This window comes from Mustelus asterias, chromosome 4 (genome assembly GCF_964213995.1).
Source record: "Mustelus asterias chromosome 4, sMusAst1.hap1.1, whole genome shotgun sequence".
NCBI lineage: Eukaryota > Metazoa > Chordata > Chondrichthyes > Carcharhiniformes > Triakidae > Mustelus > Mustelus asterias.
In genome coordinates this window covers 51,306,825-51,319,766 of record NC_135804.1, presented here as the reverse complement: position 1 = coordinate 51,319,766, position 12,942 = coordinate 51,306,825, and the positions used below count along the sequence as shown (strand labels likewise).

At 45.5% G+C, this 12,942-nt stretch overlaps 1 protein-coding gene across 6 annotated transcripts in view; it reads left to right on the top strand.

Annotated features, from left to right (window-relative positions):
* Window positions 1-12,942, top strand: part of fhod1 (formin homology 2 domain containing 1) — a 322,304-nt gene that overhangs the window by 154,140 nt on the left and 155,222 nt on the right. For all 6 annotated transcript variants that reach the window (XM_078211000.1, XM_078211005.1, XM_078211004.1 and 3 more), the window contains exons 6-7: window positions 1,690-1,784; window positions 11,640-11,751. In XM_078211000.1, coding sequence (XP_078067126.1) covers window positions 1,690-1,784; window positions 11,640-11,751 — 207 coding nt within the window. The remainder of the gene's footprint in view (window positions 1-1,689; window positions 1,785-11,639; window positions 11,752-12,942) is intronic.

Genomic DNA, 12,942 nt, shown 5'->3' with positions numbered 1-12,942 from the left:
ACAGAAAGTGAGTTCATAGGTTTTTATTTAATTTTATGTTTTAACAAACAACTAGGGATGGGCAATAAATGCTGGCCAACCAGTGATGCCCATGCCCCACGAATGAATAAAAATTAAATCACTCAATCCTTCTAGTTCAATGCCCACTAGCATGTGGCACTGAGACTAATCAGGGCCACACTCCTCCTCTTAACTATTTTATTGGTACTGCTACAAACTATGACCTTTGGCTGTTCACCCTTTCACTAAAGAATGTCCTGCAGCCGCTCGGTGACATCCTTGACTCTGGCATCAAGGAGACAACATACCATCCTGAAGTCACGTCTATGGGCGTAGAAATTACAAACTACCTCCCAGTCTGAAAAACATGCATCCACCTGCCACTGAAACAATTTCTTATCCATACTGCCATTTTCACCAGAAACCCATGAGCTTCCATCTTGTTAAAAAACCCCAAGTGCGGCACATTGTCAAATTCATTCTGGAAGTCAATATATAAAACATCAGTGACACTACTTTGATCGACCTTTTCTATTAACTCATCAAATTCAATCAAGTTAGTCAGACGTGAATTGTCTTTAACAAATCCACATTGACTTTCCTTGATTAATGCATGTCTGTTAATTTCACCGCCATCGATGCTAAGCTGACCTTTCTTGAGTAGTAGAATAACATGAGTATCTAATCATAGAAACCCTACAGTGCAGAAAGAGGCCATTTGGCCCATCGAGTCTGTACCGACCACAATCCCACCCAGGCCCTACCCCCATATTCACCCGCTAATCCCTCTAACCTGCACATCTCAGGACACTAAGGGGCAATTTTAGCATGGCCAATCAACCTAACCTGCACATCTTTGGACTGTGGGAGGAAACCGGAGCACCCGGAGGAAACCCATGCAGACATGAGGAGAATGTGCAAACTCCACACAGACAGTGACCTGAGCCGGGAATCGAATCCAGGTCCCTGGAGCTGTGAAGCAGCAGTGCTAACCACTGTGCTACAGTGCCTCCCTAATCCTCGGGTACTACTGCTGTAGCCAATGTGGATTGTGAGATTGGAACCAATGCCTCTGTCATTTCTGTCTTTGCTTCTTTCAGTAACTGAGGATGCATTCTATATGGGTTGGGTGATTTACCAGTTTTCAGTAATGCTAATCTATCTAGTACATTTTCTTTATTTCTGCCTTGTCCAGAAATTTCCTCTCCTCATTTAGTGTAACCTTCACATCATCTCCTCCTTTTGTTAAGACAAATGCAAAATGCTCATTTCATACATGTCATCTGCCTCTATATAAATATGAATATTTCTCCTTGGGTCCTCAATAAGGTCCAGCCTTTCCCCTTGTTAACCAACATGATCTGCTTTAGTTGTCGACCGTGAATCTCCAGCTGTAATGGATGGCTCACACTCAAAACATGAGCTTCTCTGTTCCCTCACAGATGGTGCCTGGGTTGTTCATCTAACACTGTAAATCTAACACTTCTTCTGTTCATGTATCAAATTTAAAATTTCAGAAATATCATCTAGTCATTTTGATTTTTATTGCCAACTTCAAACTTGAGTGAGGTTATTGAAAGCACCACATCAACAGTTGCAAATGAATCACGGTTGCAGTGTAGAATGGTGCCTTTTTTGTACTTTTTAATAAAAGGACACATTTTACAGTTGTTTTCATTGCATTTACAGCTCTGAGCCAGATCATGCTGTTTGTGGATGGAATGAATGGCGTCATTGGTCATAATGAGAGTGTCCAGTGGCTGTATACTCTGACTGGCAGCATGGTGAGTTTGGTTTCCTGTCGATTAATGAAAATGTTTATGTTTGTATGAACTTCAATGGAGGATTCTGAGCTATGTTAGTGTCTCCAGGTTGCGTTGAACATTATCTATTAGAAACATATTACAGTCTATTGTAAAGGATGTGATAACTGGACGCTTAGAAAGTCATGCTAAAATTCATAGAAATCATAGAAACCCTACAGTACAGAAAGAGGCCATTCGGCCCATCGAGTCTGCACCGACCACAATCCCACCCAGGCCCTACTCTCATATCCCTACATATTTACCCACTAATCCCTCTAACCTACGCATCTCAGGACACTAAGGGGCAATTTTAGCATGGCCAATCAACCTAACCCGCACATCTTTGGACTGTGGGAGGAAACCTTTCTTGAATATAGGGACCACATCTGCAATCCTCCAATCCTCCGGAACCTCTCCCGTCTCCATCGACGATGCAAAGATCATCGCCAAAGACTCCGCAATCTCCTCCCTCGCCTCCCACAGTAACCTGGGGTACATCCCATCCGGTCCCGGCGACTTACCAACCTTGATGCCATTCAATAGTTCCAACACATCCTCTTTCTTTATGTCCACATGCTCGATCCTTTCTGTCCACCGCAAACCAGCAGTACAACCACCCAGATCCCTTTCCACCGTGAATACCGAGGTAAAGTATTCATTAAGCAGCTCCGCCATTTCTAACGGTTCCGCACAAACTTTTCTCCCTTCACCTTTTAAGGGTCCTATGCCTTCACATCTCATCCTTTTACTCTTGACATATTTGTAGAAAGCCTTGGGATTCTCCTTAATCTTACCCGCCAAGGCCTTCTCATGACCCCTTCTCGCTCTCCTAATTTCCTTCTTAAGCTCCTTCCTACATCCCGTATACTCCTCTAAATCCTTAACACCTCCTAGCTCTCTGAACCTTCTGTACGCCTCTCTTTTCTTATTCACCAGGTTCATCACAACCTTCGTGCACCACGGTTCCCGTACCCTACCAACACCCCCCTGTCTCATCGGAACGTTGTCATGCAGAGCTCCAGACAAACATTCCTTGAAAATCCTCCACTTTCCTTCGGTACTTTTCCCCAAGAATGCCTCCTTCCAATTTACCCGTCTAATTTCCTCCCTGATGACACTGTATTTCCCTTTACTCCAGAGAAACACTTTCCTAGCCTGCCTGATCCTATCTCTTTCCAATGCTATCGTGAAGGAGATAGAATTATGATCGCTATCCCCAAGATGCTCACCCACCGAGAGATCCTCCACCTGTCCAGGTTCATTAGCCAGCACCAGATCAAGTACAGCCTCTCCTCTAGTAGGCTTATCCACATACTGTGTCAGGAAACTCTCCTGGACACACCTAACAAACTCCTCTCCATCCAAACCCCTAGCCCTAGGGATATTCCAATCTATGTTTGGGAAATTAAAATCTCCCATCATGACAACTCTGTTATTCCTACATCTCTCCAGGATCTGTTTCCCCATCTGCTCCTCAACATCTCTGTTACTATTGGGCGGCCTATAGAAAACACCCAGCAACGTTACCGACCCCTTCCTGTTCCTAACCTCCACCCACAGAGACTCCGTAGTCAATCCCTCCACGGCGTCCACCTTCTCTACAGCCGTGACACTATCCCTGATCAACAGTGCCACTCCCCCCCCTCTCTTGCCTCCCTCCCTGTCCTTCCTGAAACATCTAAAACCCGGCACCTGAAGCACCCAGTCCTGTCCCTGAGACATCCAAGTCTCCGTAATGGCCACCACATCACAATTCGAAGCAGCAATCCACGCTCTAAGCTCATCCACTTTATTCACTACACTCCTGGCATTAAAATAGACACATCTCAGACCTTCAGCCTGAGCACTTCCCTTCTCCATCACTCGTCTAACCTCCCTCTTACCCTGTTTACATTCCTTATCTATTTGCGAGCTAACCTCCTCGCTCTCAGTCCCCTCATTTCGATTCCCTCCCCCCAACCTTTCTAGTTTAAAGTCTCTCCAGTAGCCTTAGCCAACCTTCCCGCCAGGATATTGGTCCCCCTGGGATTCAAGTGCCACCCGTCTTTTTTAAACAGGTCACACCTGCCCCTAAAGAGGTCCCAATGATCCAAGTACCCAAATCCTTGTCCCTTGCTCCAGTCCCTCAGCCACGCATTCATTCTCCACCGATTCCTGTTCTCACTCTCCCGCGGCACAGGCAGCAATCCCGAGATTACTACCTTTGCATTCCTCTTTCTCAGCTGTCTACCTAACTCCCTATATTCTCTTTTCATGACCCCTTCCCTCTTCCTACCTATGTCAGCAGTACCTATATGCATCACGACCTTCGGCTCCTCTCCCTCCCCCTTCAGGATTTCTGGGACTCGACCAGAGACATCCCGGACCCCTGCACCAGGGAGACAAACCACCATCCGAGAGTCCCGTCTGTGTCCGCAAAAACGCCTATCTGACCCCCTCACCGTAGAGTCCCCAATTAGCACTACCCTCCTTTCCTTACCCTTTTGCACTACTGGGCCAGGCTCAGCTCCAGAGACACTGCCACCGCTGCTTCCCCCAGGTGGGCTGTCCACCCCAGTAGTACTCAGACAGGAGTACTTATTATTAAGGGGCACATCCACCGGGGTGCTCACCATCAACTGAGCTTTCTCCTTCCTCACTGTTACCCAGTTACCCTCCTCCCGTGGTCCCGGTGTGACCACCTGCTGATAGCTCCTGTCAATGACCTCCTCACTATCCCTAACCCGGCGAAGGTCCTCGAGCTGCAATTCCAGTTCCCTAACATGGTCCCTTAGGAACCGCAGCTCAACACACCCAGCACAGATATGGTCGTCCGGGAGGCTAGGAGCCTCCAGGACCTCCCACATCCTACATTGGGAACAACATACTGGCCTCACACTCATAATTGCCCCTTTAAACACACAGGGAAAAAAAAAGTGAATGAAAATTTTAAACTTACCTTTCCTCCTCCTGTTTTCTCCAAAGCCCTGCTCTCACTGGGTCTTTTTTTTTAGGTTAGAGGAGGAGGGAGGGTGGGATACTCTACAAGTGTAGAGTATCGGGATTCCTCTCTGTTCCAATTTATTGGGGAAAAAAAAAATCTCTCTCTCCCAGACCTCCCTGCGCGACCACTTCCGGGTTTAGATATTTTTAAAGAAAAAACCCGCGAAAAAGTAAGTTAAAAATAACAGCGCTTACCCGCAGCACTCCTCTCGCGAATCTCTCCCTCTCTGCTGCACTTCCAAGACGCAATGAGGCCGATTCACTGAGGTGAGTAACTTTTAAAAAAAAAAAAAAATCTCTCTCTCCCAGACCTCCCTGCGCGACCACTTCCGGGTTTAGATATTTTTAAAGAAAAAACCCGCGAAAAAGTAAGTTAAAAATAACAGCGCTTACCCGCAGCACTCCTCTCGCGAATCTCTCCCTCTCTGCTGCACTTCCAAGACGCAATGTGAGGTGAGTCTAACCTCAGTGGTTGGTAAGTTGATGGAGAGGATCCTGAGAGACAGGATTTATGATCATCTAGAGAAGTTTAGTATGATCAAAAGTAGTCAGCACGGCTTTGTCAAGGGCAGGTCGTGCCTTACGAGCCTGGTTGAGTTCTTTGAAAATGTGACCAAACACATTGACGAAGGAAGAGCGGTGGATGTGGTCTATATGGACTTCAGCAAGGCGTTCGATAAGGTCCCCCATGCAAGACTTCTTGAGAAAGTGAGAGGGCATGGGATCCAAGGGGCTGTTGCCTTGTGGATCCAGAACTGGCTTGCCTGCAGAAGGCAGAGAGTGGCTGTGGAGGGGTCTTTCTCTGCATGGAGGTCAGTGACCAGTGGAGTGCCCCAGGGATCTGTTCTGGGACCCTTGCTGTTTGTCATTTTCATAAATGACCTGGATGAGGAAGTGGAGGGATGGGTTGGTAAGTTTGCTGACGACACCAAGGTAGGTGGTGTTGTGGATAGTTTGGAGGGATGTCAGAAGTTGCAGCGAGACATAGATAGAATGCAAGACTGGGCGGAGAAGTGGCAGATGGACTTCAACCCGGATAAGTGTGTGGTGATCCATTTTGGCAGATCCAATGGGATGAAGCAGCAGTATAATATGAAGGGTACCATTCTTAGCAGTGTAGAGGATCAGAAGGACCTTGGGGTCCGGGTCCATAGGACTCTTAAATCGGCCTCGCAGGTGGAGGATGCGGTCAAGAAGGCGTACGGCGTACTGGCCTTCATTAATCGAGGGATTGAGTTTAGGAGTCGGGAGATAATGCTGCAGCTTTATAGGACCCTGGTTAGACCCCACTTGGAGTACTGCGCGCAGTTCTGGTCACCTCATTACAGGAAAGATGTTGAAGCCATTGAAAGGGTGCAGAGGAGATTTACAAGGATGTTGCCTGGATTGGGGGGCATGCCTTATGAGGATAGGTTGAGGGAGCTTGGTCTCTTCTCCCTGGAGAGACGAAGGATGAGAGGTGACCTGATAGAGGTTTACAAGATGTTGAGAGGTCTGGATAGGGTGGACTCTCAGAGGCTATTTCCAAGGGCTGAAATGGTTGCTACGAGAGGACACAGGTTTAAGGTGCTGGGGGGTAGGTACAGAGGAGATGTCAGGGGTAAGTTTTTCACTCAGAGGGTGGTGGGTGAGTGGAATCGGCTGACGTCGGTGGTGGTGGAGGCAAACTCGTTGGGGTCTTTTAAGAGACTTCTGGATGAGTACATGGGATTTAATGGGATTGAGGGCTATAGATAGGCCTAGAGGTGGGGATGTGATCGGCGCAACTTGTGGGCCGAAGGGCCTGTTTGTGCTGTGGCTTTCTATGTTCTATGTTCTTTCTAAACCGGAGCACCCGGAGGAAACCCACGCAGACACGAGGAGAATGTGCAAACTCCACACAGACAGTGACCCAAGCCGGGAATCGAACCCAGGTCCCTGGAGCTGTGAAGCAGCAGTGCTAACCACTGTGCTACTGTGCCGCCCCATTGGACAGAGTCAACATGGATTTATGAAAGGGAAGTCATGTTTGACAAACCTGTTGGAATTTTTGGAGTATGTTACTTGTAGCACAGTAGATGTGGTATATTTGGATTTACAGAAGGTTTTTGATCAGGTCCCACGCAAGAAGTAAGGAAGCAAAATTAGTGCACATGGGATTGGGGGTGATATACTACTATGGATTGGGAATTGGTTAACAGACAGAAAGCAGGATTAAATGTGTCATTATCAGGCTGGCAATCTAATGGGGTACAAGGATCATTGCTGGAGTCACAGCTGTTCGCAAGCTGTGTAAATGACATGGATGTGGAGACCAATTGAAATGTTTCCAAATTTGCTGCTGACACAAAACTAGGTCGGAATGTAAGTTGTGAGGAGGATGCAAAGAGGCTTCAAGCAGAGTTGGACAGGCAAGAATGTGACAGATGGAATATAGTATAAGTGTGAGGTTATCCACTTTGGTAGAAAAACAGAAAGATAGAATGTTTCTTAAATGGTGAGAGGTTGGGAAGTGTTCATGTCCAAAGGGACCTGGGTATCTTGTTCATCAGTGACTAAAAACTAGCTGCAGGTGCAGCACGAAATTAGGAAGACAAATAGTATGTTGGCCTTCACCACAAGGAGGCTTAAGTACAAGAGTTAAGGTATCTTTCTGCAATAGTATAGGTCCTTGGTGACACCACATCTACAATAATATGGTACCCTTATGAGGAAAAGTTGAGGAAATTGGGCCTGTATTCTCTAGAGTTTCAAAGAATGAGAGGTGATCTTATTGAAACATACATAATTCTTGTAGAGTATGGTAGGGTAGATGTAGAGATGGTGAGTCGAGAACCAAGGGACATAATCTCACTTCAGGGTTAGGCCATTTAAGACTGAGATGGGGAAGAACTTCTTCACTCGGAGGATGATGGATTTTTGGAACTCTGTACCCCAGAGGGCTGTGGAAGCTCAGTCATTGAGCTTGTTCTGGACAAAAACTGATACATTTCTGGAGCCTAAAGAGATGGGGAGACAATGTGGGAAAGTTTCATTGAAGTAGGTGATCAGCCATGATCTAATTGAGTGGTGGAGCAGACCTGATGGGCCAAACAGCTTACTCCTGTTCCTATGTTCCATCCTATCGTGATTGGACTTGGTTTTCAAGGCTACAGAGGGGAAAAAATAGTCCAGGTTCCCAATTCTAACCATTTTCCAAGGTACCTGGCTGGAAAGTGCATGTGCTTGGAAACAAGTGAGTGTAGGATTGGAAGGTGATACAAACCATGGTCGAATTGCCTGCTGGCACTCCATGCTCATATGTGCTGCGGTCTCTTGAGAGCAGTTGTTATTGCTGTTGGCACTATTGCTTGGAATTACTCATAAATACTGATATGCAACTTCAATTTCTTCTTGTCCCTGCATTCAGGATTGGGTAGATTGGGGTTTTCCTCCCTCCCCCTAATTTCATTGATCTAGGATTTGGAGGTTGTTGTGTGAATGAAGGCCTTCAGTATAGTAGTTTTATTCGAGTTACATTGTGTCCTTGCTATGACCTTTAACCTTCAACCACTGAGTGCATCGGAAGAAGGGGCTTAGGCTCCGAAAGCTTGTGTGGCTTTTGCTACCAAATAAACCTGTTGGACTTTAACCTGGTGTTGTTAACCTTCTTACTGTGTTTAGGTCCAATATGACAGGGGCGGCACGGTGGTACAGTGGTTAGCACTGCTGCCTCACAGCGCCAGGGACCCGGGTTCAATTCCTGGCTTGGGTGACTGTTTGTGGGAGTTTGCAGATTCTCCCCGTGTCTGCGTGGGTTTCCTCTGGGTGCTCTGGTTTCCTCCCACAGTCCAAAGATGTGCGGGTTAGGTGGATTGACCAAGCTAAATTGCCCCTTGGTGTCAGGGGGACTGACTAAGGTAAATGCATGGGGTTATGGGGATGGGGCCTGGGTGGGATTGTGATTGATGCAGACTCGATGGGCCGAATGGCCACCTTCTGCACTGTAGGATTCTATGATTCTATGACTTGTTCAGAAGTCCTTTTCCTGTGATTTTAATGTTGTATCTTGCTGTGGCGAGGCTGCTTCTAGAGTAAAACTCTAGTGTTCAACATACTACGGCAAAGATGTTGAATTCCTGATAGCCTTGTCATTATAATCCTGCCATCATAGAGGAGCACATTCACTGACTTACCATGAGCAATACCCTCATGATCCAACAATTCATTCTAATTCTTGAAATGATGGCCTGATTTATGCTCGTCACAACTTATAGCCTGATTAGCTTCAACTTTGTGAAAGAAAATTACTCGTGATGTACCTTTTTCCCAGTGTCGTCAAGGTAAGATGTAAGTAATGAGAACAATGTTACAGGAAACTAGAGCCCATTGTAACCTTCATTTCCCCTGGCGACGTGTAACATGTTGTATTGGTTAAACCGCAAGTGGAAAGAATCAAAAGACAGCTGCTTTCACTTTCACAGAACCCCAACAATCCATTGATTCGCACTAACATTTCAAGCTGCATTGAACCGACAGATTTTTTAAATGTCCTGTAGCTGCATGTAGCTTCACAGGAAGCAGCCGTTTCATCTTAACGTGAATGTGTGTTGTCTTTTTATAGAGATGTTTACAAGGTACTAACCTTTAAGCACCTGCTTTCGACTTAATAAAAGTGTGATGTGACGAAGGAGCCACAAATAATTATCGTGCATTTATTTTTTATGTTTGCCAATAATGGCAAGCTTTTGGCATTAATGGGAAACAATCCGCTAAGTGATGGGAAAATATATATGAATTAAATACACTGAACATCAGACTGGCCAATCTGTTTTTGTTGCCACAGAAATTAAATTTGCCAATTGATTTTTGAGACTAGCCATTCCATTTACAAAAACACATCTCACCAAATTGCTGATTTATAAATCTCGTCCAGCAGTTATCAACCAAAAACCCTATTTTGAATGATGTGTCAATGTGGTTATTTGTCGTTAGGGCAACAAACATGGCAATTAGAAAAGTGCAGTCCATTCAGTCTGCCAGCAGAGGCCCTTGGAGTGTGTCAGAGCAGAACTGGAAACAGGAGAAATTTCTATCTTCTAAAAGTAAAGTTTATTTATTAGTCACAATTAAGGCTTACATTAACACTGCATTGAAGTTATTGTGAAATTCCCCTGTGTCAGACTTGGAGAAATCTCAACAATTTTGATGGGTTAATTCAAGTTTCTTCCTTTGGTTTATTGTTTAATTGGATATATTTTAAAAGGACTAGACTTTTTTTTTAAATGCACTCTTAAAAGTAAAAATAGTCCGGTTATCATAGAATCCTTACAGTGCAGAAGGAGGTCATTCGGCCCATCGGGTCTGCGTCAACTCTCCGAAAAAGCATCTTACCCAGGCCCTATCCGTGTCATCCCACCTATTTACCCTGCCATTCCCCCTCACCTTTACGTCTTTGGACACTACGGGGCAATTTATTATGGCCAATCAACCTAATGTGCATGTCTTTGGAATGTGGGAGGAAACCGGAGCACTGGAGGAAACCCATGCAGACACAGGGAGAAACATGCAAACTCCATACAGACAGTCACCCAAGGCTGGAATCGAATCCAGGTCCCCTGGTGTTGTGAGGCAGCAGTGCGAACCACTGTGCCGCCCCTAACAATACAGTCCAGTTTTCTAATTCTATTTCAATCAACAAGTTTGTTTCACCCGTTGAAAACATTTTTTTCTGCAGACTTAACCAACAAAACTCCGATGTGCTCTGTGACTTGATGGCATTTCCAAGGAACGGGGTGGCACTGGGATGGGTCAGTAGTTGCTGAGAGTTGGACAGTTTCAGACAGTTTATTCAGTCAAGGCTCCTGGTGCACAGTTAGATGGAGGCAGGGGAGATGGAGGCAGGGGAAATGGAGGGGCTTCCCTGCTTCAATCTTGTTTTTTGGGATTTCGGTTCTTGCCTGTTGTACTGTAGGTGATCAGATGTTACTGGCTTATTTCCTCCTCTTAGTGCTGAGAGGTGGGAGGGAGGCCAGAGTTATGGAACATAAATCTACATAAAAAGAACTTAGATGACCTGGCACCACCACACCCCCCCCCCCCCCCTCCCACCCCAACCCCAAACCCTCCAAGGAGAAAGTGCTGACCATTTGATGTATTTAACCTGACACCAGACCTTCACGTGGGAATTGTCCTGTTGCTAATCTTTGAAAATAGATTAATTTTTCTTAATTTGTGAAGCACAAACGTGTCTGTCTGTGCAAGATCAGAAGTCAATAAACATAAATCCTTTTCTGAACAACTGCATTACCCTTAAACTACCATCTGTATGAAGCTGCACATCGTGGTAAGGTTTATATCACTTGTTAGAATGAAAGTTGGGGTGGCACAGTGGTTAACACTGCTGCCTCACAGCGCCAAGGACCTGGGTTCAATTCCGGCCTCTGGTCACTGTGTGGAGTTTGCACGTTCTCCCCCTGTCTGTGAGGGTTTCCTCCGGGTGCTTCCGTTTCCTCCCACGGTCCAAAGATATACGGGTTAGGTATGCTAAGTTGACCCTAATGTCAAGGGAATTAGCAGGGTAAATGAAGGTTACGGGGGAATACCGCCTAGGTGGGATCGAGGTCTGTACAGACTCGATGGGCCAAATGGCCGCCTTCTGTACTGTAAGGATTCTACGAAGTGTATTTTAAAATAAGAAAAGACAATGTCCATAAATAATGAACATATTAATTGAAGGCAAATGAGCAGTGACTTCATTCAAACTTCTCACTGCTCTACAGTGACACCCTCTGGTAAGATCAGATCGTTCAGCCTGAAATACTTTCTCCCTCTCTGGTTAGCTGGCAAACCTGACATTTACTCACAGCCTGCTCTTCTGTTCCTCAATCCCAGTACCGTTTGGTGGTGAAGACTGCACTCAAACTCCTGATAGTGTTTGTGGAATATACCGAGAACAACGCAGCTCTTCTGATCCAGTCTGTCAACATTGTGGATGAGAAAAGAAGTAAGTGCTATTTAATGGGGTCAGGGAGAGTTACAAGCAGTGTAAGTGTTCAAGGCACAACATCAAAGGCATGTGTACTAGACGGAATCAAAACTAATGGTGCCTGGTAGGCAAATATACTACCGAAGGTGCAAATGTACTTCAATGTGACAGTTGCTGTGGCTTTTTTTTTGCTGTTAACAATTTGATTTTTAAAATAATTTCAACTTGAGGCTTTTGAGTCAATTTACTGGAGTTTTATTCAGAGTTAACATGTTGAAGTGTGTGGTTTATTTATGATGCTAATCTCTGTTCTTCAGTATTGACCCTGGAGTTTCGTGACTGATGAGATTTAGAGCTGAACATTCCCTTGTTCTGAGACCCCGCTGGGAGCAAAAAGAACCAAATTGAATTTAGTGCCTCCGAGTTTAAAAAGTTTTAAAACTGACATTGAAAATGCAAAAGGTGAAAACAAGCCAGGCCATTGATTTACTGCACATATATAAGACCAAATTGAACCAATCTAAGCCCATCTAACCACGGAATGGCAAGAAGCTTGAACTTGGGACTGTGAACGAGGAAGGTGAAGAGAAATGGTAACAAAGGGGCCATGTCTGTTAAAGCAAACTTTACATGATTGTCATAATGGTTAGCACTGCTGCCTCACAGCGCTAGGGACCCGGGTTCGATTCCCGGCTTGGGTTACAGTCTGTGTGGAGTTTGCACGTTCTCCCTGTGTCTGCATGGGCTTCTTCTGGGTGCTCCTGTTTCCTCCCACAGTCTGAAAGACGTGCTGGTTAGCTGCATTGACCCGAACAGGCGCCGGACTGTGGCAACTGGGGGATTTTCACAGTAACTTCATTGCAGTGTTGATGTAAGCCTTACTTGTGACTCATAAATAAACTAACTAACTATTCATCACTTTTGGAGAAGGGTCGTTATAACAGCTGTGAGAGGATAGTGATTGGGAAAAGTAACATTAACAGCTGTGCAAGGGTAACATCGAATTGGCGGCAAGGATTAGAATGCTGAATTGTTCTGCATGGCCTTTGAATAACTAGGTATGTGATAACTGGATTTTATTGCTGCAGTAACCAGGAGATCACAAGTGTCTGAATTCCACTAGTTGGACAAGAAGGGTGACTAATGAGAGAGACACTTGAGAGAAGAAACGATGTGGCAGGTTATGATGAGGAAAATGACACTGCGGAA